This window comes from Solea solea, chromosome 7 (assembly GCF_958295425.1).
Source record: "Solea solea chromosome 7, fSolSol10.1, whole genome shotgun sequence".
NCBI classification, from domain to species: Eukaryota; Metazoa; Chordata; class Actinopteri; order Pleuronectiformes; family Soleidae; genus Solea; species Solea solea.
In genome coordinates, this window is record NC_081140.1 from 7,178,673 (window position 1) to 7,200,019 (window position 21,347).

General features: G+C 41.3%; 3 protein-coding genes across 13 annotated transcripts in view; 2 read left to right on the top strand and 1 right to left on the bottom strand.

Moving 5' to 3' along the window:
- nf1a (neurofibromin 1a) overlaps nucleotides 1–21,347 on the bottom strand; it is a 59,381-nt gene that overhangs the window by 1,133 nt on the left and 36,901 nt on the right. For 3 of the 7 annotated variants that reach the window (XM_058632989.1, XM_058632992.1, XM_058632988.1), the window contains 21 exons: nucleotides 14,530–14,962; nucleotides 14,063–14,403; nucleotides 13,201–13,403; nucleotides 12,513–12,706; nucleotides 12,295–12,435; nucleotides 10,448–10,727; nucleotides 10,130–10,344; nucleotides 9,277–9,338; nucleotides 9,041–9,182; nucleotides 8,783–8,884; nucleotides 8,066–8,206; nucleotides 7,753–7,879; nucleotides 7,078–7,209; nucleotides 6,388–6,523; nucleotides 5,557–5,714; nucleotides 5,324–5,446; nucleotides 5,126–5,244; nucleotides 4,927–5,027; nucleotides 4,541–4,683; nucleotides 4,403–4,449; nucleotides 2,517–2,733 (listed from right to left, as the gene is read on the bottom strand). In XM_058632989.1, the coding sequence (XP_058488972.1) occupies nucleotides 2,517–2,733; nucleotides 4,403–4,449; nucleotides 4,541–4,683; nucleotides 4,927–5,027; nucleotides 5,126–5,244; nucleotides 5,324–5,446; nucleotides 5,557–5,714; nucleotides 6,388–6,523; nucleotides 7,078–7,209; nucleotides 7,753–7,879; nucleotides 8,066–8,206; nucleotides 8,783–8,884; nucleotides 9,041–9,182; nucleotides 9,277–9,338; nucleotides 10,130–10,344; nucleotides 10,448–10,727; nucleotides 12,295–12,435; nucleotides 12,513–12,706; nucleotides 13,201–13,403; nucleotides 14,063–14,403; nucleotides 14,530–14,962 (3,557 nt within the window). Of the gene's footprint in view, nucleotides 1–1,491; nucleotides 1,661–2,487; nucleotides 2,734–4,402; nucleotides 4,450–4,540; nucleotides 4,684–4,926; nucleotides 5,028–5,125; nucleotides 5,245–5,323; nucleotides 5,447–5,556; nucleotides 5,715–6,387; nucleotides 6,524–7,077; nucleotides 7,210–7,752; nucleotides 7,880–8,065; nucleotides 8,207–8,782; nucleotides 8,885–9,040; nucleotides 9,183–9,276; nucleotides 9,339–10,129; nucleotides 10,345–10,447; nucleotides 10,728–12,294; nucleotides 12,436–12,512; nucleotides 12,707–13,200; nucleotides 13,404–14,062; nucleotides 14,404–14,529; nucleotides 14,963–21,347 lie in introns of all 7 variants that reach the window. The other 4 variants (XM_058632987.1, XM_058632990.1, XM_058632986.1 and 1 more) reach the window with 2 other exon arrangements.
- Nucleotides 11,619–17,096, top strand: LOC131462081 (uncharacterized). Of its 4 annotated transcripts, none has more exons than XM_058632998.1 (3): nucleotides 11,619–12,085; nucleotides 15,102–15,200; nucleotides 15,630–17,096. In XM_058632998.1, the coding sequence occupies exon 3, from the start codon at nucleotides 15,636–15,638 to the stop codon at nucleotides 16,287–16,289; it is 654 nt and encodes a 217-aa protein (XP_058488981.1). In that variant the 5' UTR covers nucleotides 11,619–12,085; nucleotides 15,102–15,200; nucleotides 15,630–15,635; the 3' UTR covers nucleotides 16,290–17,096. The 4 variants fall into 4 exon arrangements, with proteins under 4 accessions (XP_058488981.1, XP_058488980.1, XP_058488982.1 ...); XM_058632997.1 differs by having other exon boundaries at nucleotides 11,619–12,081; XM_058632999.1 differs by having other exon boundaries at nucleotides 11,619–12,077.
- Nucleotides 17,875–19,618, top strand: LOC131462080 (protein EVI2B). Of its 2 annotated transcripts, none has more exons than XM_058632994.1 (2): nucleotides 17,875–17,999; nucleotides 18,488–19,618. In XM_058632994.1, exon 2 carries the CDS (start codon nucleotides 18,532–18,534, stop codon nucleotides 19,603–19,605), a length of 1,074 nt encoding a protein of 357 aa, XP_058488977.1. In that variant the 5' UTR covers nucleotides 17,875–17,999; nucleotides 18,488–18,531; the 3' UTR covers nucleotides 19,606–19,618. The 2 variants fall into 2 exon arrangements, with proteins under 2 accessions (XP_058488977.1, XP_058488978.1); XM_058632995.1 differs by having other exon boundaries at nucleotides 18,491–19,618.

Sequence of the window (21,347 nt, forward strand, 5' to 3'; positions counted from 1 at the left end):
TTTCACAAAGTCTAATCAGGATTGAGGTAAAATTAAAGATTTTGACAGCATTTTTAACCATATCAGAATTTAACATAAGAATCCTGAATTAGCAGAATTATTCCTAACCCTGACTGCCAGTTTATTTTTGGTGTGTCACATGCGTATGAGTCAACCCTTCACTTTGAACTAAGTCTAGTCACAGAGGAAGTGAAATTTTAGGGGAAAAAGTAGCCTAGCAATGTTATTTCTGTCATGTGTCATTGTGGTCAATTTTACTTACATGTGTCATTGTGGTTAATTTTACTTACACTGGACAGAAAAGAGAAAAACCTTTACATCAGTATTTTATCCAGTTAAGTGCTTTAATATAATTTTATTTCTGCACCGTGGCTCCACTGACATGATATCCTTATTTTGTGCTCCCTGAAAGACGAGACTATTCACAATCAGCCAGGGGTGGACTGGGACAAAAATTTGGCCCCTGACTGTAATCTGTGCATAGATACTGTACCAACACGCCCAATAGATACAAACACACAAGCCCTTAATAACACCACTATACTGAGTAATATCCCTTTATATTCTGGAGCCTTGAATAAATAAATGATAACTATACAGTGCGTTGCTTACTGTACTTGCTCTTAAGAAGGATACTAGAGAAAGGATTTAAGATTCGAGTGTTTATTTATCACTCATTATCACACAGCTGCCTGCTGCCTATCACAAATCTGGACATGAAAAGTAGAGGAATAGTGTGGAATAGGTTAAGTTTGAACAAGATTACATGCAAAAGAATTAGTCTGCATGCAATCAGAACTTTGGCTAGTTGACTAAAGTATGGAAAACAATAGTATAATGATCTGAAAAATGGACAAACACTTGGAATTCTGACAATATATCTGCATATTATGTGCAGATGTTTTATTGTAACGGTAGTGAATCAATGTTTTTTCTTAATTCTAACTACTGTGTATAATGTGAAACTGTTGAAAGGACAATAAACCATAAAAACTGACTGAAAAAAATATGTAAAGCATACATCTATAGCATATATTATTCAAGTTGTTAGATCAATGTCCTTCATGAACCAAATTGGACTGTGGGCACTAGAAATGGTGCATGTTGACACTTTAAACACTTTAACTCCGGTGACCTGATTTGGGAGATTTCATTATAGGTTGAAATGATCAAACACTGTGAAAATAGCAGATCTACATACTCAAAACACATCACATAGCAAGATGTGAATTGTAAGCGTGTAGATCTGCAATTTTATGTGAAAGTATATGAGATGAAAGTATAAAACAGGGCTTAATACAATAGTATATGAATATGGTTATTGTTTTCCAATACTTTAGATAACTAGATCGTTGTAACACACCAGACCATGCACAGTGCGCTATTTCTTATGTCAAGTGAAGCTCATGGACAGTTATAAAATGTTGTGAACCATTAATTTGAGTTAATGCTTATTCACACCATGCTGGAAGGCAACACCAGCTTACTTACCACAGTATCACCACCTCCTTCACATGGTGGGGAGTCTATTTTATCTCTCTCCTCCTCACTCTCCTCCTGCACTAGTGTCGGGAGGCCAGAGTAACTCGACGCCTGCTCCTGTGGGGGGGGCTAGCTAAAGCAGCCGCGTCGGTGCTGCTGGTCCCCGCCATGCCGGCCCCTGCAGCAAACATCGCTGTCATTTTCTTTTTTACTTTTGGCAGCCTGTGCCACTACAGATTTTCTTATCTTTTCTCTCAGCGCTACCATTTAGTTTTTTACTTGTAATCTCCATTTTTTTCCTCTGTGTCTCTAGCTCTGTCTCTCTATCAGAGCCTGCTACTCAAGATGATTAGATGAGGGGGGCTAGGGGTGTGCGGGTGGGACTCCTGGGCCTCTGTAGCCTGTCATAGAGCCATTGAGCCACAAGCTACTGGGCCAATCAATCGTCACGTCATCTCTCCGTTGCGTTGTGTCTGCAGCTGAGCACTGTGTTGGACGGCCGTTATTTTTTTGATTTTGCTTTGCAACGCCTGCGTCTTGCCTTGGTAACTACGGTAACTCTCCCGGGTTCACAATGTGGGCCGGCCCAGGACGTGTCCCTGGGAGAGTTATCGTAGTTTCCAAGGCCATGCACAGCAAAATAATAATAAAATTTAAAAAAACAAAAAAAAAAACCCAGCAGCATCAGTGACTCGATGTGATCCCTCCACTTATGCCAGGCACAGAGTCGGACATGGATCGGTTTGTTTGCGTATGTACTTTTTTCATAAACACTGACTTTATCAGGACCAGTAGTCCTCATGGAGAACAAAACCTGGTCCGATTGAGGCAGAACCTCAATTCTGAGGATCTGGTTGAAGTTTCGATTTAAGATTTGAATTGTGGTTAGGTTAAGGTTAGGGTTAGGCGTTAACAGGTTATGGTTTAAGTTAGGGATAATGCTTTCTTAAGTGTTAAAATCAATGGGAGTCAACTCAGTGCCTTAAGAAGAATAGCTGCGCAAACCTGTGTGGGTGTGTGTGTGTGAGAGAGACCTGGTGTATGCTGCGAGGTGGCCAGTGAGGTCATGGAGTTGGACAGGTTGAGGTTGGCAGTAATGCTGAGCTGGCTCTGACTGGTGGGTGGGTAGGGTGAGGTGGGCGTCCTCAGCTGCTCCTCCCCTCGCTCCTCATCAGCTGTCGGCAGGTAGCTGTCAATCAGCGCCTCCAGAAACTTGACGATCAACTCGGCGTAGTCTGGTATCTGTGTTTGCTAAAAGGATAGCAGAGAAGACGGTGTCAACACTGCTGCTGGAAACTGTGTTCAAACTGCCAGATTGTAAATGGGGTTCAGTGCTCTTAGATGGGTCACGATCATTTTTGTAGCATCACTACCTTAGACAACTTCCAACTTTCTAAATATTTGCCGAACTTAGGACATTTCATTCCCAGTCTGACACTGAAAAACTGTTCCACACTTTCATCTCCAGCAGACTGAACTACGGGATCATTTTTCAGAACTTCCTAAAAAGACGATAGGAAGACTTCAATTCATTTAAAATGCAGCAGCCAGGAGAACACAACACTTCAGTCTAGTCAAAAACACTTCACTGGCTGCTGGTAGAATACAGAATTCACTTTGAAGTCCTACTAATAATTTACAGGGCTCTAAATGGTAATTGCTCCCACATACATATTTGATTTACACACTGATTAAAGGAGTTGCCCACAAAATACTCATAATACATAAGATCTTAAGGCTTTTCTGACCAAATTAAATAATTGATGTAGCACTCTGTGTAGTTTAGAGAACCAACAGCTGCTTCTCCTCAAGTCTTGTCTTTCTGCTGGTTTGACTGAATTACTCAGGCGTTCACATGCACTGCCTTTTCCCGGGGTTTATTTACTTTACTCTAATATCTCTACAATTCTTTGCTATTAGTTTGTAATTCGACATTATATGACTCTACACTGATGCCTCAATGTCCAAATAAAGAGCACAGTGACAACCTGGTCATAGATTTCCTCCTAAGGATATAAGAAAGCCGTTAGCACTCTTGCCTTTGCAGTAAGAAGACCCGGTCAGAACAAGGGCTTTTCTGCAAGGAGTTTGCATGTTCTCCACATGTGTGTGGACAGATTTGGGGATTAGGTAAATTGGACACTCTAAATTGACCGTAGGTGTGAGAGTGGTTGTTTGTCTCTGTGGCCCCGTGACGGACTGGAGACCTGTCCAAGGTGGACCCTGCCTATCACCCTATGTCAGCTGAGATTGGCACAGCTCCCGCCTGTGACCCTCATGTGGAGGATAAAGCAGTACAAGATGGATGGATGAATATAAGAAAGCTGCTTGAAGGAGGGCAACAGAACGTAAAATCAGCTATTTCTTATTGCCACTAGATGGCATTGTGACAGAACTTGATGTGCTCAGACCAAGATTCAAAATGTGCATTGCAAAAAAATTACCCTAAGCATTTATATGACATCAAAATGGTGGATTCCATGATGGAATAGATGTGCCTACTTAAACTAAAGTAAAAGTGGAGACTTTTTTTTTTGTGAAATGTAAAGAGAGGAAATCAAAGAGGAAATCAAACTTCCATCACCTCACTCCCATGTCTGAGACCCACAGGATAGAGAATCTTTTGCCAGACTGCACTGGACAAACTGTAGGTGCTAAGAGCTTCTCAGCAAGATTAGGCCCTAAAAATGCATCAAGATGAAATTTAACAGGATCAATACTGTCACTATTCAGTCCTTGGGCCCTGATAACATTCAATGATGCATCCATCACGTTATTACTTTCGAAGGGCGACTCCACCCTGGCCAAGTGCTGTGGTATGAAGGCTGGCTGGTTGCAGAACTGTGATGTAATAACTTGGTAAATTGAATTGTTCCAGTGTTTCTGAGAGGAAATACACAGAGGAAAGAATCATTCATACCTTCGAGAAGGGTCCAGCAAACCTCCAAAGTCCATTGAAGCCAAAGCCTGTGAAATCAGAGGAATGTGTGAAAAAAATAAAATAAAATGCAGATATCACAGTCACAGTTTTAAGGTGATTAGTGTTGGTGTCTCTTACTTTGTAAGTAGGATGGCTGGTACTGGGGGGGTGATTCTTCATGGTACACCACACTCTGGACGATGCCGTGGACGGGGTTTAGGAGATTGGTGTCTTGGCACATGGACAGCACCGTGTTGATCTTTGAGTCCAACAGGTTGTGGCTGAGGATGAGACGTGACCGATCACTTTACACTCACTGGACACTTCTTTTAGTCCACATAATACATAATAAAGTGACTAATGTGGTTTTCTGCTGTTGGAGCAGCATCTACATCTGTGAGTTACGATGTGTGATTTGGTCATGTGTGTTAGGTTTTGCCCACTGTTTACCTTCCAGGGGAATACAGGTGAATACAGGTGAAAACAACGTAGGTGCGGACAGGAGCTGTTCGTTGGGTACTTACACAACTGGAAAAACCTTTGGGAAGACGACACTAGCTTCTGCTAAGTACTCGTATAGAATCCGCTGGTCAAAGTCATCTGTTGTGTATTTGACCTGGGTTGCCTGGAAAAAGCAGATCAACAGTGCGTTCGAATACAGACTCAGTGACTAAGAAATGAAAAGTAGCATCTGATGTCATTAAGGCTGTTGCTTTTCCTCACCAGCACAGTGAGCAGTAGAGCCTGGATCTTTGGGTCAGTCAGCACCTCCTCGTCCAGCAGGACGTTTGATTCCGATACAGAGACTTTACGAAGGTGAGAGTTTCCGATTCTTTGCGTCTCTGCAATTACAACATTGAGGCATTTCATTAAATATATCCACCATCTCCACATCAGGACATGCTAAGATTTAACACTCACCTATCTCATAGTCGTTTTCAGCCACACGCCTCATCTTAGGAGGGGTGGTCATCCCTGACTCCATCTCAGGTCTCTTTGGTGCTTTAGAGTCTGATATGAGATGATCAAAGCTCTTCCTGGTGCCTGGTCAACACACAAAAAACAACAAATACATTCACAATCCAGAGCATTGTGCATCCTTTTTTATGGACACTCCTCTTTAGGAAAGTACAGAGCTACAGAATGAATCCTACCCAGAAGTTTCTTGGTGTTGGCTTGTGATGGCTGACCCATGTCAAGGCTCATGGACTTTCGTGTTCGTGGGCTGATCTGTCCCACTGTGGGGTAGTGAGCTGAAAGGTAGCGCTCCGACACCTGCGGCGATGTCCACGGCTGAGTCTCTCGGAGAGTTCTGAGTGGAACATGAACGGACAATGTGAAACCCCCAACCTACAACAGATTCTGACTACCTTTCATTCTTACTTTTGTAAGCACACAAAGACGCACAGCTTTTGTCAGAATGCGGCAGTTGTCACCATGACTGACTTAAAATTTAATGCTGGAAGATGCATGACTTAAACATATCTTGGTCCATTTAAGATGACCTTGACCCCATTCATATTCTACAGTCATGCTAGCAGCTGTGTGAGGTGGCAATTTTCAGCTCAACACAATAATGCTAACGTGCTAATGCTAAAAAGGTATATGGTTTACATCTGTTTACCACGTTCAACATCTAAGGTTAATAGGTTGGTAAGGTGTTACTATTTGCAGATCTGGAATTACATAAATTCATAAAAATGCTAACCCTAACCAAGGGTTTTTTGCAGCAGGGCACCAATATAGGTGTTTTAAAGTTTGTAAATGTAGGTTTTTAGCTTCACAGAGACCAGGAAGAAGAAAAAGCAGGGAAAAAAAACTATGAGTAGCTGTGTTAAACTTGTACCTCGTGCCCTACTGAAGTCACCTAAAATATAAGTTAAGAAAAGTAGTACTAGTAGTACTACTGAAAAAGAAGCTCATCATTGTGTTAATATGTCTCTATTTGAAGTCAACCTTTGTTTTCCTCTGCCTTAGTTGCTCACCTGCAGCTGGGATCAGTGATATGACTGGTGTAGGTCTCCATTGGGACTGGGTCCATGGACAGGTCAGAGATCAGAAGTGACTTCCTGTGTTTTAGACTGCAGCGACTCCGGACCTCTTCAGATACAGTGAGCAGTGCTGCATCACACAAGAGGGATGTGGTGATGAACTTTAACAGTACATCAGATCCAGACCAACCACAACACCATAACCAAGAACAGCTAACGGTTCACAAATTTACTTGAAGCTTTTAAGTAAAGGCCCCGTCCAGGGCTGAGTGTTGCTACCAGATATGAAGGAGATTTTCAGAGAACCCACTTATCCAACTCTTCTGTCTTTATAATATTTAAATCGAAAAGGAAACCAGACATTTGTCTTTAGGTTTGGCACTGCCCTAAGTGGAGGAGCTTAGCTTCAAAAGGAATACATAATAAAATTGGTTAATATGGGATCATTCAAATATTCATTACATACCAAAAAATACATTTTAAAATCCAGCCCTTGCTCTCCAGGAGACTGGATGCACATAAATAAATACTAATTCAAAGCCTCCACATTCTCAGATACATAGTAAAATGTGGCATACCACTATTTAAGTCTTAATGCTATCCTGCTATGATGTAAGAAATATGATAGACTGTTGGAATGGATGAAGGATTAAATTACAATATTACAATAAGTCTGTTACATACCAGCCAGATAGGCCACACTCTGTGTGTTGACCTCAAACTTGTCACATTTGAGATGTTTGCTGATGAGCGCCAACAGCGTATGCAGGATTCTCACTGTCCGTGCTACCGTGGTGGGTGATGGATGTCTGTAGCCTGGAGTGTTGAGGCAAAACGACAGTCAGTCACAGGTTAACAAGAGACTGCACAAGCAGACACAGTGCTAATACTCAAGGCTGCAGTCAGTGAGGCCATCGTGTGAATAACATTTTGCTTCATTCCTTTCAATTACAGCTTTTAGATTCCCCCTCCCTCCTTCCTACATCACTGCATGAACATGTTTGGTGGAGGAGAGCATTTATCTAGCGACAAAAAGCAGATAAGACAGCCTTTTTGTGGAGTTCTGACAGTTGGTGTTGGGGTACTATAAAAGTTACTTCTATAGTTACTGTATTAAATCGACAGCAGCTTTAATGTAATGGTGTAAAAAAAAACAGACACTTATTAAATATAGAAACATTTAACACACCTGAATTGAAATATTTTCTAGGGATAATATGTTATATCTTAACGTGTTTGGACAATGCACAAGCATATCAAGTGAACTTTTGTTTTCAAGTGTGAACCATGTATGTTAAACCAGTGAACTAACATGAACCACACTGTATGCCGTAAACATTTTGCCTTTCAAAACTGTACCTTTGAGCAGGTGGCCCACCAGTGCAAAATTAAAATTGGCACTAAAATTTAGGCCCACGAAATGATCCATCTGTTTACAATGCCACTCCAAAGGACGTCTGATCTCCATGAACACTTCTTCTGGACTCTGGAGAAAGAAGTCAGAAGAAACAGTGTGTGAACAAGTATCCTGGGCCATGACAACTAAAAGATTCACTGCATCAACTGTATAATGACAAGTGTAGTGGCTTTTAGTTTACATGGCAACAAAATGAGAAAAAAATGGTAATTACAGGAGACTTTCTGGGGTTAGTGTTAGGTGTTTTTTTTTTACCTTGTCGTTAAAGATACGCATTGTGTCCAAAGTGTGAAGGTTCTGCTCTAAAAGGGCAGTTCCAGCAGAATACAGGTTGACTTCATCCAGCTGCAGCACAGCTACTGCCACCCAGAACAGAGCTTTGTGCATGGGGGACTCCTGCAGATTAAATACAGAGAGGGCTCATTGGAAAGTTGCTCAACTTTTACGATACAAAAGGCAAGCAAAGTAAAGCAATGGATCCACAACAGCTGATGTCACCCCTATTCAAAGAGCCAGGGCTCAGGGACACTCTGCTGTCATTTACTGTGGCAAAATGCAATCAATCCTTTGGAAATATCACTATCATGTATACATTTGTCCGTTCTATTTGAAACAACCAATTAATCATTTGACCCTCAGTCGAAAATTTACAGTGTACACCTCGTGCATATCATGTAGGTGCTATAGAAGGGAATCAATATAGATACCAAACCCAGCTCCTTCTGATTTTCACAAGTCATCAGGACAACAAAAACCATCAGACAGAGACAAGATTCACAGATTCAACTCACTAAACTCACTCTTTCATGTGTGAGACTTCAGATTTCAGTTCTAAATTGGACAAAACTGAACAACACAGCATCTCCCTTTTACCTAAAATAACCACTCTACCTTAAGAAACAAGAAAAGACGGATTGCTTTAAATACAGCAGTTATAAAAGTAAGGAGTGCTGCTACGAGCGCTTGGTTTACCTTGCTGAGCAGAGGCTGTAGCTTAGTCAAAGCAATGACTGTGGCTTCTATTAATACTTGGCTGTTGTAATTGTCAGGTCCCTTCAGACAGCTCTCCAGGCCCTGTGATGGTGACATGGGGACATCAGTGAATGGGAAATCAATGCCAGTCCACCAGAGAAAAACAAGAAAGAGGAGAAGAAGAAAAAAAAAGGACTCCACCTGGTGGAGGATCGAGTAGTTTGAATTGACAAGAACATGGTGAATGTGGACTCTTACGCGGTCTATGCTGAGCAAAGGGCTCGCCTTGCTGAGGATTCTGATGATCTGCTTGATCTGACCGTGGCTTACTCTCTTACTGATGCAACCAAACACCACCAGCGCTCTGGGCTGGAGAGACGGATTATACTGGAATGCAAACCTGAAATCCAAACACACAAACAAATATGAACCAAACTGCGTAATTCATGGTGTTAATTTAGCACGGATTAAAACAGAATGGATGAAGATCCTACTTCTGTGCAAGCTCTGTCCACTGGTCCAACCACTTGCAGGCTGGGATGTCTCTCATACAAGCCTGAGGAACAGAGCAAACAAACTGAAAATACAAACCTGAGATATTTGGAAAAACCTTTAGTAAACAAAGTGTAAACAACAGAAAAGTGTGAACTTCTATTAAATGTGTACATGTTCTCACTTTTGCGGTCAACCACAGGTAAATTACAATAAACTAGGACCCTAAAGAGCTTTTTGATGAGTGGTTGCATTAGAAGCTGACACATGGTTAAAATCATACAAAGCTGTGCACGCCCCCCTTGCAAGTAGAACCAGCATTAGATATGCTTTTAATCAACACATGGTTGCCAGCTGGGACACCAGGAATAAAAATGCTTCTGGGCAATTTACAAAAGGCTCAGCTAATAATATATATATGCAAGCTTTCTCTAAAATATGCTCACAATCTTATCTTGCTGTTCGATAAGTATTGATATAAAAACACTGATATTCTCTACTGACTATATTGTAGGGAATAAAAAATGTAGAAAGCGTCACAAACTTCAGTTTCCAGTTGTAAAAGGGCAAACATATTCTCCAGAATGCTTTAACTTAGGTGGGCATAGCTTTTATTGGGTGAGCCATTAGTTAAGTGGTTAAAATGACCAGTGGCCAGTTCTAGGTAGAGAGGGTTTGCATATTGCAGTTAGCTGAATGTATGATGCTGAATTTAGCTGAAATTTAGCTGAAAACCTCCCAGACAGTAGTACTACCCAAAACACTCGCATACATGGGGTAAAATAAATGCTTTATTGGAAGAGAGGAGGAGGGAACTTATGGATGGGAACTTATGTCTAGACTTTGTCTGCTGACCTCCATGATCTCCAGTAAGGCCTCAGTGACAGTTTCCAGGGAGGACAGGGCAAATGTCTCCCTCTCGTAGGAGCCCGGTGAAAAAGAGCGGTCTCTGTAGCTGGACCGGAAGGCGATGACCGCAGCCGACTTGACTTTGCTGATGCCAAACAGCAGGTAAAACTTTGGTAGGGAAAACTCAGTCAGGCTCAGCCTCAGGACCTGCTTTGTCTCCTCTGGAATTCATTCAACACAAATACATATGTATTAATTTAGACAGGACACGAGTCTGATGCAAACTGCTGCCAGCCTAAACAAGGAGCTAATGTCAGTCCTCACCACTGAAGTTGAGCTGAGAGCAGGTGCAGAGGGAGTGGATGATGTTGATAACCAAACCGTGGGTGGACGCCCTGAGTGACAGCGGCCCAGTGGCTACCAGCAGGGTCACCACATGGAACAGATAGGGCAGGTGGGCAGCAACGTCCAGCGAGTTATTGAAGGACAGCATGAGCATGTAGCGTGCCAAGATGGCTATATCATCCCACATGAGGTGCTGCTCCAGTGTAGGTGTTGGCGACAGGCAGGTCTTGTCTATGATCTTGCACATACGACCAATGACCTGTCACAAAGAACAAAACGTTTAACAGCGGGGACAAAGATCCACTTCTTATATCATTCTCTGAATGACGTCCGCTGATGGAAATCAATAAACCCCATGACAACTGAAACAAATTAAACTGTCTGACTAGAGTGCTACAGTGTCACACTTTAACTACGTTGTAATAACATGAAAATAATAATAATGCTAGTAGTCAATTTCAACCACTTTAATCCAAGAAGCTGGTAGCTGTGAAGATGTTCAGGAAGAAAATACGCTATGGCAATTATGTGTGATTTGGTGAAATTGAGAATGATTCACACTTTTTTCTGTATTCTTCTTATTATCATCAATTATGAACACCTTGATACTGATGATAACAGACAGAATGAAGAATTGGCTGTTAATGTGTGTATAACATGAAAAATTGGTCATTTTTTTTAATAGTATGTTATTTACATTCTACTCTGGCTTACTCGTCTGTATAATGGTGTCTTGTAAGCTCGTGTAAGATGGGGATCTTTTCTATGCATGGCAAAAAAAATCAATCAATCATTAATTAAAGGATGTCACTGATAAACTGGAACTCACTCCCCTAACACATTCAAGGCTGCACCAACTCAATTTAAAAACCCACCATAGCTGCTTTTAATGTGCTGTTGTAAATAATTTGTATGTCTTTTTAATGTTTTGTATTTGTATGTGTATTTTACTGCTTTTATTGCTTGTTTTAAATTATGTAAAATGTCTTGGAGCATTTGTTAAAAGCCCAAAACAGATAAAAATGTATCATGATTATTAAATAAGTGAGATTTATCATCATTCCACAGTGAGGATCCCTCAGTGAACACTGTGCATGCGTCTTATACGACAAATTCACTATCTTAGACGATTAGCATTTATTCAACCCTTGGGTGACACAGAGTTCAAGAGCCACAGACAATGGTGCATTGTGCCCGGTGGGCTGTCCTGCCATGACATGACAGGGTAACCTTGTTGATAATACCGACGTAAACACTCATAAATGTTCCATCAGACATGAGAACTAATTTATCTGACATCCTTGAAAACAGAACAACACTTTAAAACTGGACTAAATCAGTGAAAAGAGCAGCAGCACTTCACCATAAACACTGACTGTCCTTTCTCAGCCAACAATCTTCACAATAGCCACTATTCAGTGGCCATAATAGGAGCAAGGGCCTGGCTTTTCTTTTGTGCCTCAATGTCTATGTTGTGTTTGTTTTTCTAAAGTAGCAGGCTGAATTCAGATCCCAAGCACGCAGATGATGGATAGTGAGTGAATGAGGTTTTCTCTTTGGATTCTGCAGTCTGGAGACATTTACAGCGTTGGATTCATTTCTTCTGTGAGTGTGTATGTAAGTTTTCTCTATTTACTGCTCACCTTATCTGTTTTTTTTGTTTGTTTTTTATGGCATTAAACAAACTCTATTCTCCCTATTTGTGATATGTATGAATGTTGTGGAATTTGACATTTGGATTTTATTTATATAAAAGTAACTTCAGTACACTGGGTAGCTGATGGAGATACTTACCCATTGAAATTGTAAATCTAGGACAGTCTCACCTTGCTGGAGACCAGTTTGACATTCCCTGAAGCCAGAGCCACTGCAGTGTCGGCCATGACCTCCGCTTTGATGGAGCCTAGGCCTCCTGTAGCGCTGGTCTTAATAAAGCTGTCCAACACTACATCCAACAGGTCTGTTATCTGAAGACACAGCCACAAAGTCAGAGGCCAAATCCACGCCAGATGTTAACAGTTAACTGTTGGTAAAAAGCGCTCACCTGGCCCAGGCTTCCCCATATTTTGGCTTGGATAGACGGATACATCTGCTTTTCATTGATGGTCATGGTGATGAGTTTGTCCAAAATCGCGGTGACACGCTGACGCTTGGCATCGTCGTTGTGCTTACAGAAGCGGACTAGGTTGAGCAGCCAAGGCGTCATGTACTCGAGGCAGAGATGCTTCAGCTCAATACCTGCAAAGAGCCAACACAGGGACTTAGCACAACTCCTGGTTATCTAAATAGCCCATGATACAGCCAAGGTCAGCGCTGGGTCAATGCCGAAACTAGAGATTTTCAAATCAAAATGCTACAGCCCAAATTTAGAAATCACAATTTACCTTAGTGGGCTTTACAATGAGTACATGACATTGTTTCCTCTATTCCTAGAGCCTCAGCTCAGTGAAACCAAAAACTCCATTGGGAAAAAATGTAAGAAACCTCAAGAAGAGGCATAAATGTCTTATTACCAATGACAAACTACAATAGAGAACGATCTTTAACCATTTACATTTTACACATGAACACAAATGACATGTTAGGTTTAGTTCAGTTCAAGAAACAGTTCATGTTATGGTGATTTTGTCAGATTAGAAATTAATTCCAACAACAATTAGAGATGTACCCATATATTACAAAGTGACAGTTTATAGGTAAGTTATAGGTGCAGCTTTTTTGAAAGGACTTACTGGACTTGCTGAAGCCCGAGATGCATTCCTCCAGAAACTCCAGTGTCAGGTGGGGCTCATTGGCAGCCAGAGTCTTGCTGATAGAGACTATGAAGAGAGTGTTGTTGGCTGGGATGCAGAGACCTGATGTCTCCAGGAGCTGGCCCTCTATTTTAAGGTTGAAGGTGCAGGTCAAAGCACACAACAGGTTGTAAGCTGCAGACCTGGATGTGGGGAAAAACAACAAGTCAAATGTCTGGTGTCTGGCCAGAATAGAGCACCAAGTGTTTTCAAGTTTTGCTATTACTGTTTTTCCTCTAAATAAAAATGGGCAGAGAGAAAAAGCATCTCTAATCGAAAAAAAAAAAACATGTCCAGTGGCAGTGTAATGGTGCACATAATGGTGCAATATCATTCAATACACAGGTTTGGTGTGTTGGATCCTGTTTGGTTTGTATGTTAATTTGTAACAAATGTCCCTTTTTTATGTTAATCAAAATTAATTTAGATCATATGAACTTGTACAGAAAGGCATCAATACAAAAACCATTACACCTCTCGCGTTCAGTACAGATTCACATACCTTGGAACATTTAGAATGATCTAACTCAACCTGTATATATGCATTATCAAAGTACATGAGGAACTTAAACATGGACTGCCCCAAACAGAGGAAATTTGAGAGCCTGATACCAACATATGCTGATATTAAGTACATAACCTAAGATTATAAGAGAGACAAGCCATAGAATTGAGTGAAGAAAAAAAACATTGCTGCTCAATCGAATCCATTCTTTCTTCAGCAATAGCTACTTGTTTACCACTTAATTAAAGTTGGTGAGGCTAGTTGTTAGAATACTTCTACATGCCCCACATGACTGACCTGAGACTGGGGTCAGAGCTGCCAAGGTTGAGCAAAGCAATGTTGAGCAGAGTCCCTGGAACGTCTTTTGGACGGATCTTGGTGTGCTGTGGGATAGAATCGGGCTGAGACAGCTCCCAGCGTGTCCGAATATGGATGATGGACTGGACAATGGCGTCACACTCCTGGTGCATGAATGTGAGTGGTGTGCCCTGATTGGCCATGGTGAGGGTAAACTGGCTCTCATCCACGAGGCAAATCTCCTCTATCTCTGAGGCATAGTAGACATCATTGAGGAAAACTGGCTGTCCGAGGACACGGGTGCGCTCGGCTGAGGTCACCTGAACTGCTGTTGAGCCCACCTAATCGACAAGAGAATGTGGCAGTTTAAGGAACAGAATCTAACAAATATTAGTTTAATATGACACTTAGGACACAGTCCAGGTTGTGAGTTCTTTCGAGTACAACTTCTAGGGTTGTGCCCTTACCTTTATCGAGACCTTGGTGTCTTTATGGGCCAGCTTCAGGGCATTGTGGAACACTTTGAGATCTTCCTCTAGGGTCAGCGTGGCGGCAGGCAGCTTCTGCTGGTCAGGTTCGATATGCTCAGCCATCTTAGTTGGAGAGTCGATAAACTGGAGTCTCTTGCTGCCCTTCAGGCCTGTCAGAAGCCGCTCGTGGTATTTGGTGTACTCTCTCACCCATGTGTTGCAATTGTAGACATAAACAGCCGCTACATTCTCGTAGGCAAAGCCAGGAAAGACCACAAACCACTTAGACAGGAAGTCGGTCTTGAAGCGATTGCTAGGCCCGACATGGGTCAAGTCAACAACTATCTCATAGGGCTTGGCATAGTATGGTTTGAGGGTAAGGAGGACGTGATAAATGAGCAGGTCACCGTTGATCTGTCCTGTTTTGAACCTAGAGATAGCAGACAAATAACACATGGTTAAGTCAAATTCAAGCCTTCTGCAATAAATGAAGCTAGCCCAAAATTGCAAATTGCACACATTTCGATTTCTGAGAAACCAATTTTCTTTTTATCTGTTTCCTATTTCAGCCAAACCAGACCTGTAAAAGAAAGAGGGGACAAAACGTGTCCACAGCAGCTGATTCACCCCAACTCTAAACCACGACAAATACCATAAGACTCCTTCTAGTAAGTATAATAAATAAGAGATCATCAGACAAACAAATAAGTAAAACCCATTCTTATTGGATATACATTTGTATAATTGCTTGTATTTGTATGTGGTATTAAAGATACAGTTGGTAGGATTTCTTTTTAGACTATGTTATTCAATAAGTTCAAAATACCCTGTCAGCATAATGTAAATCAAGTGATCTGAGAGAGAGAGAGAGAGAGAGATATTTATGGACCTCGTATAGGAGCTGTTTACGGACCAATCGCAGGGCAGTTCAGAGAGGAAGTAGGTGCTCTGCATACAGGTCAATATAGCACCAGCAGTGAATTCTTAACCACAGAAGAGAGTTAGTAAGGGTTGTTGTTTGTTTTAGAGTTGTATAACTGTAAATTATACAGCACTAATAAAAAAATGTTCTCTTTGTTAAACTGTCTTGTTTCCAGGACACAATGGCAGGGACAACAACTTCTCTATGCCTGTTTCTGCTACTCAACCAGCTCCAGTTCTGCCCTACTGATGCAGACCAAGTCCTTACAACCATGCAGATGACCACATATGAAATAGATCTCGGTGGTAGTTCACCCTCTACCATGGAGTCCAGTCACACTTCTACTGAGCACATAGACTTCCCCGATACAGACACCAATGGCACTCGTGCCGACTGCCTGATTGACACTGAGATGGGTCTGATTGCAATAGGTTCAGCTGGAGGGCTGATTGTCTGCCTCCTTGTTGCAGTCATGGTACTGGCATGCCAGGTCTGTCACCTTCAGAATCGAGTTTATGCGCCCCGAATCTCCCGGTCCAACATGAACTTGGTGAGCAGTGCGAGCTACTGGGACACAGACCAGCCAGATGCCGGAGGGGTAGTTGGGCCATGTGACACCAGCGTCATTCTTGAGGAGGTGACCTCAGATAACAAGACGGAGCAGGAGAGACAAGCTAAAACAGAAGAGGTTAAGGAGGAGGCTAGGACAGGGTTCGAAGAAGGGGCCACAGCAATGGATTTCCACCCAGAAGAGAAGGCCAGTCAGATGCCAAGCTCCAGGGACTACTGTCTTGAAGTTTCCAGGGATCTGGAGGACATGCCTCTTGTTGTGTGAGGAAGTCACTTCAGAAACAGATCTGCCCCTCAGTTCAGCTCATACACTAAGTTTAAATTGGCATATTCTGTTCATTCAAATTACATTCACAATTTATTTCAAACATAAAACAAAAATATAATGTTTTACATTTGGAACACCAATGCTACAATAGCTGTGGTACAGTACCAAAACAATAGATTATAGATATTTTTGGACACCATCCTTCGAGAATAGGAAGAAAACATTTCAACAAAACCTACTGCTTTTAATTAAGGAACTATGGGACAGTATTGTAAGACAATTGAGGTTTATATAATGTCCCAGCAATGTGTATATATACAGTATTCTGTGTATGGTTCTAACAGTGTTGAAAAATGTGTTACTTTACAGCATAATTGTAGTTTGCATCAAATGTATCAAACTATTTCTCTTGGCCAACCTCAACCATAATCAAAGTGTACATTTCTCATGTCAGTTAATTTAACATATCTTTTTTTTTTTTTTAAATCTAAAAATTACAAGCTACATATTTACCCACTTGATGAACGCTGAATAATTTCTGTGAGACTGCTTTAGGCTCAATTCTTGTGTTTAACAGAACTATTAATTGGACCCAAGGATTTATGTAACTCCTGCCACTTAATGTGCTTCTACAGCCACATGTTATGGTAGAAAGAGTCTGGTGCAATGTCTGTTAACAGTCCTTTCATTACTAAGTCTCCGCTGATCCTGGCTTTGTAATTCTACAGTTCATGACTGTACACAAAAAAAGTCTTACAAGTCTTTTTAAATGTCTGTTTTTAAATAAATTGATTTTTGCATTGAGTCATGTTTTAGTCTTTTCATTCATCCTCATTATCCAAGCTTTAACAGTTGTGTCATAGTGTTATAATATAATATCCCCACCCCCATGAGGGTCACGGGGGGAGCCGTGCCAATCTCAACATGGGGCGATAGGTGGGGTCACACCCTGGAGAACATCCCAATTTATTTATATACTGAATTGAATATGTGTGAGTTGTTTCTCTATCTAAAAAGTGTTGTTCTCAGTCCATAAAGAAATTAAAACCAGTGAATAAAATGATCAAAAATGTTGGTCACATGGCCCAGCCCTTAGATTGTAATCAATAAACACGAAACAGTTTATTTCCTGTAAGCAAGCTATTTAAAGCTTGCTTACTGTAAAAGTGAACTTATGGTGTTCACTACACTTTTCATAATGTTTGCTAACTATAGGAACGGCTGGGTTTCTTATACTATAATACTGTTCAGTCAGTCTCTAATAATATGTTATGTGTATCTAGACAATGTATGTTGTGATTTAGCACTATAAAAAAAGAAGTATGTGGAGTCCTGTTAATCTATTTACACATATTGATACGGTGAACGTATAAACTGTATGCTGGAACATAGCACTTTTATAGCACCAATACATCATTCACACTCATCCAAAAGAGCTATTTGTGGGTGCGCTCAGCTGGGGATCTAACGCCTTATGATTAGGAAATGACCTGCTCTAACTCATGAGTCACAGTCACATCACGCTTCCTGTGAGGCAAGTTTGGTGCACTTGAAATTTCAGAAGAGAGCAGCCCTTCATGGGTTAGTTAGTTAGTTCCTGCTTTTATTTCAGTGACATTTTGCCGGACTGCCAAGAGTGTTTCTAAAACTTTTCCACTCTGAGACACAGCAAGTACGTTTACAGAGGCCGTCAGCGTAAAATCATTGGTGAGTACATTTTAATAGTGTGAATGTGATTTCATCTGTGCAATATTCAAAGAGCTATGGGTTGACAATGGAGCTAAAACAGAGGCAAGTGTGTAAAAAACACAACATGGAGGAACATTTGTGCATTTCTGGTGAACTAATGAATGACAGCTAAACTGAACTGACAATGACAGCTAAATCAACATTTAGAGCCATGTGTGACTGGGAAATAACAATGATGATGTTGATTCAAAGATGTAAGCTCTTAACTTCAGCCCTCCTTCAGTTTGATATTATGTCAATATGGTAAAATATAACTACAGAACAGAGGAGGTGAATGTAAGTCAGATGAAACGATAGAGCACGGATTGAAACATGTCTGATGTTCAGTTGAATTTTGAAAAGATGACAACACAAAGTTGTATTTCACAACACTCCCTTTTCTTACTGCTTCAGTTTATATACTGTGGCACTTCCTTAGTAAATTCTTCACTTCTGTTCACTTCTAGCAGGAAAGAGACTGCAACCATCAAGAACCAGAAGAAGAAGAAAAATGACCATCAATTCCTTCAATCTTTTTTTTATTTGGCTGCTGCCAGTGACAGCAGGTGGTGCCCTGACAACTCCGCATCACAATTTCACTGATGTGACGACTGGAAATGTAACATTCTCAAATCATTTTGAGACGACCGGTGCAACAACACAGGAGACATCCAGCTCGAATGCGCTCATTATCACACCGTCCATTATAGTTCCAGAGGTACGGAGTAAACCTCTCCTGAAAATGGCCCAAACCCAAACAGCAAACCCAACAAATTCCACATGGTCTCAGTTAAAATCCTCACCAGCTGAGGCAATGTCCACAACAGAAGTCCCAAAATCAACAACTGTAACTGTTGTAACTAATAGAGCCAGCAACCCAACCTCAACTACAATACCACCAGCATCAAGCAGCTTCACCCTAAGCCAGAGCACAGGAAGCACAATCAAGGGCGAGGAAAATACCCATGGATCTACACAGCTCATCTCTACTCTAGCCACAAGTGCAGTCACAGATGGTGACCCTATAAAGCCTTCAAGTTCATACAGACCGTCACCTACTGCAACAAAGATATCAATTATACACATCCTCAGCACAAAGAAAAGTACAACAACAAAGTCCAGTAAGGGGACAAACCACACCAACGCAGTGGCAGGCATCATAGGTGGAGCCCTGGTACTGATGATGGTAGGATTCCTGGTCATCTTCATAAAGAAGCATCGCGATCAGAAGCATCAGATGACAACTACAGACTGGGCTGGGCCAACACCATTTCTACAGGATGGAGTGGACACTGGCAACGTAGAGCTGAGGTCCACTAACCAAATTTTTATGAACAGCTTCCTGCCTCAGAGGCTGTCTAAAAGGTTCTCCATGTTGACGCAAACACAGCAGGAGTTAGAGGACATGACACCAGGAACATTTGGAGATAAGCACCAAGGGGACACATCCTTTCACCAGGTGGATGGATGTAAAGTAAAAGAAAGTAAAGAGACTGCTGCACCTGCAGTTCCGGAAACAAAAAGCAAAGAAGATGTAGCAGAGACTGTCCCAGTGCCCTCTTCTCAAACAAACAGCCAGGTTTGATAACCGCTAAATATCAGCAAATGTTGCACTTGTAGCTTTCCATAGATGCTTGTGAGTTCACGTTACTGAAACAAAGTGACGTTAATGATTTACATATTGACAGACGTGCATCACTGAGATAATAGGTTTTAACCTCTTGTGAGGTTTTTGGTAGACATTCGGAAAGGAGGGTGATGATAAACTTAGGTATGTTTGCATAAGTGTATAACTGCTTACAAAGTTTTTGTGGAGAACCTTTTATATGTACTTTAGGCAAGGTGCTTGCTTCCTGGAGGCTGCCATCTTGTGCCACCATGTTTCTACAGCAGACAAGTCAGCCAGAGTGTGTGTTTACAGAAGCTTACATAGCAACCTTTCATACACAGCGTTTGGTCTAAACCTCATATTTAGCTGCTTGGCAGACATCTGTAACTCTGACTGATAAATATTGCCTCAAACAACACATGTTAAACCGCAGCTAATAAACAGAACATACAAAATCAACATTTCCATGGTTTGCAGAAAAGTGGGATGGCAAAGTTTTTCGAATGTGGACCGTCTCAATTTTTATTGTCTTGACTTTTCAAGGGAGCAATCATGTGATGCACATGTCAGTATTAGTGCTACCTTCACTGTCTATCAACTTGCTTGCACCTTATAGTTGTCACTTGTCAGCAAGGCAACAGCGTCTCAACACATCAAACATTGAACAGATTCTCACACCACACCCTTGCAGGATTTCATTTATCACCAGAGTGTCAATTTAAATGATGTCTGCCCTCCACACTGCTGCTGCAGACAATATAACTGTATGGGGAAAAGGGGTACTGCTGCATTCATCTTGGAGCTGATGCAAAAGCAGAAGGAAATGCAGTGTAGAGAAAAGGAAGTGTTTTTCTGTACATGACGAGAGCCAGTGAACTGTTTTCAGCGCTGGCTTATTTTCACACATTAGGAATTTTTTGACTATGTTCTTTGGGTCCTTGGATCTTCACACACACAGACACACACACACAGACACACAGACACACACACACACAGTGCTTTTTACTGTGACATAGTCACATATCATCCTATCACAAACATAATCCACCTTCAAATTAGAAGGAGCAGCTTCTGGTGTGAACTTTAAGAAACAGTTCAAGAAATGTTTATAATGCAGCTCATCATATTTTTGTCCTTTTATTGTTTTTTCCTATTCACTGTTCAGTTTTTTTATGTTAATGTTAGCGTAAGTGTTCATTTCTTGGTGTTGTGTAAATAAAGTTCAGAATTTTGGCTCATTATTATAACTATTTTTGTCAAGTGCTTTCAATAAGAAGCCAACCATCTGCTTACGAAACTGTTTTCTCTCTTGGTATGACGGTGTGAAAACCAGCATCATCATAAAAGAAATCACTGGCTACATGGTTGTCAGACGCACACAAAAACACTTGTGTGCCACTTTCCATGAGCTCAGCACTTTTCAGCTCCCAGCTGCACCTGCTGCTGACTACAAGTGTCTTTCTACTGGAAATCTTCAAAACTGTTAGAACATCTCTCTGCTTGTGCCTTAGAAAAATATCTTAAACTAGAGAAAGCACTCTGAGGACACAATGTTCTGTCAAGGCCACTCACTTTCCCACAGTGTCAATACACTAAGACCATCTTCAGATCACACCCATAATCAAACAATTTCTTCCTTCTTTCATTAAAATCCATTGATAACTCTGTGAGTTACGCTACTTATAGACAGACAAACAAGTCCAGGACCTGCAGTAAGA

Coding starts and splice junctions, on each gene's coding strand:
- LOC131462081 (XM_058632998.1), top strand. CDS start 15,636: ATGGCAGGGACAACAACTTCTCTATGCCTGTTTCTGCTACTCAACCAG.
- LOC131462080 (XM_058632994.1), top strand. CDS start 18,532: ATGACCATCAATTCCTTCAATCTTTTTTTTATTTGGCTGCTGCCAGTG.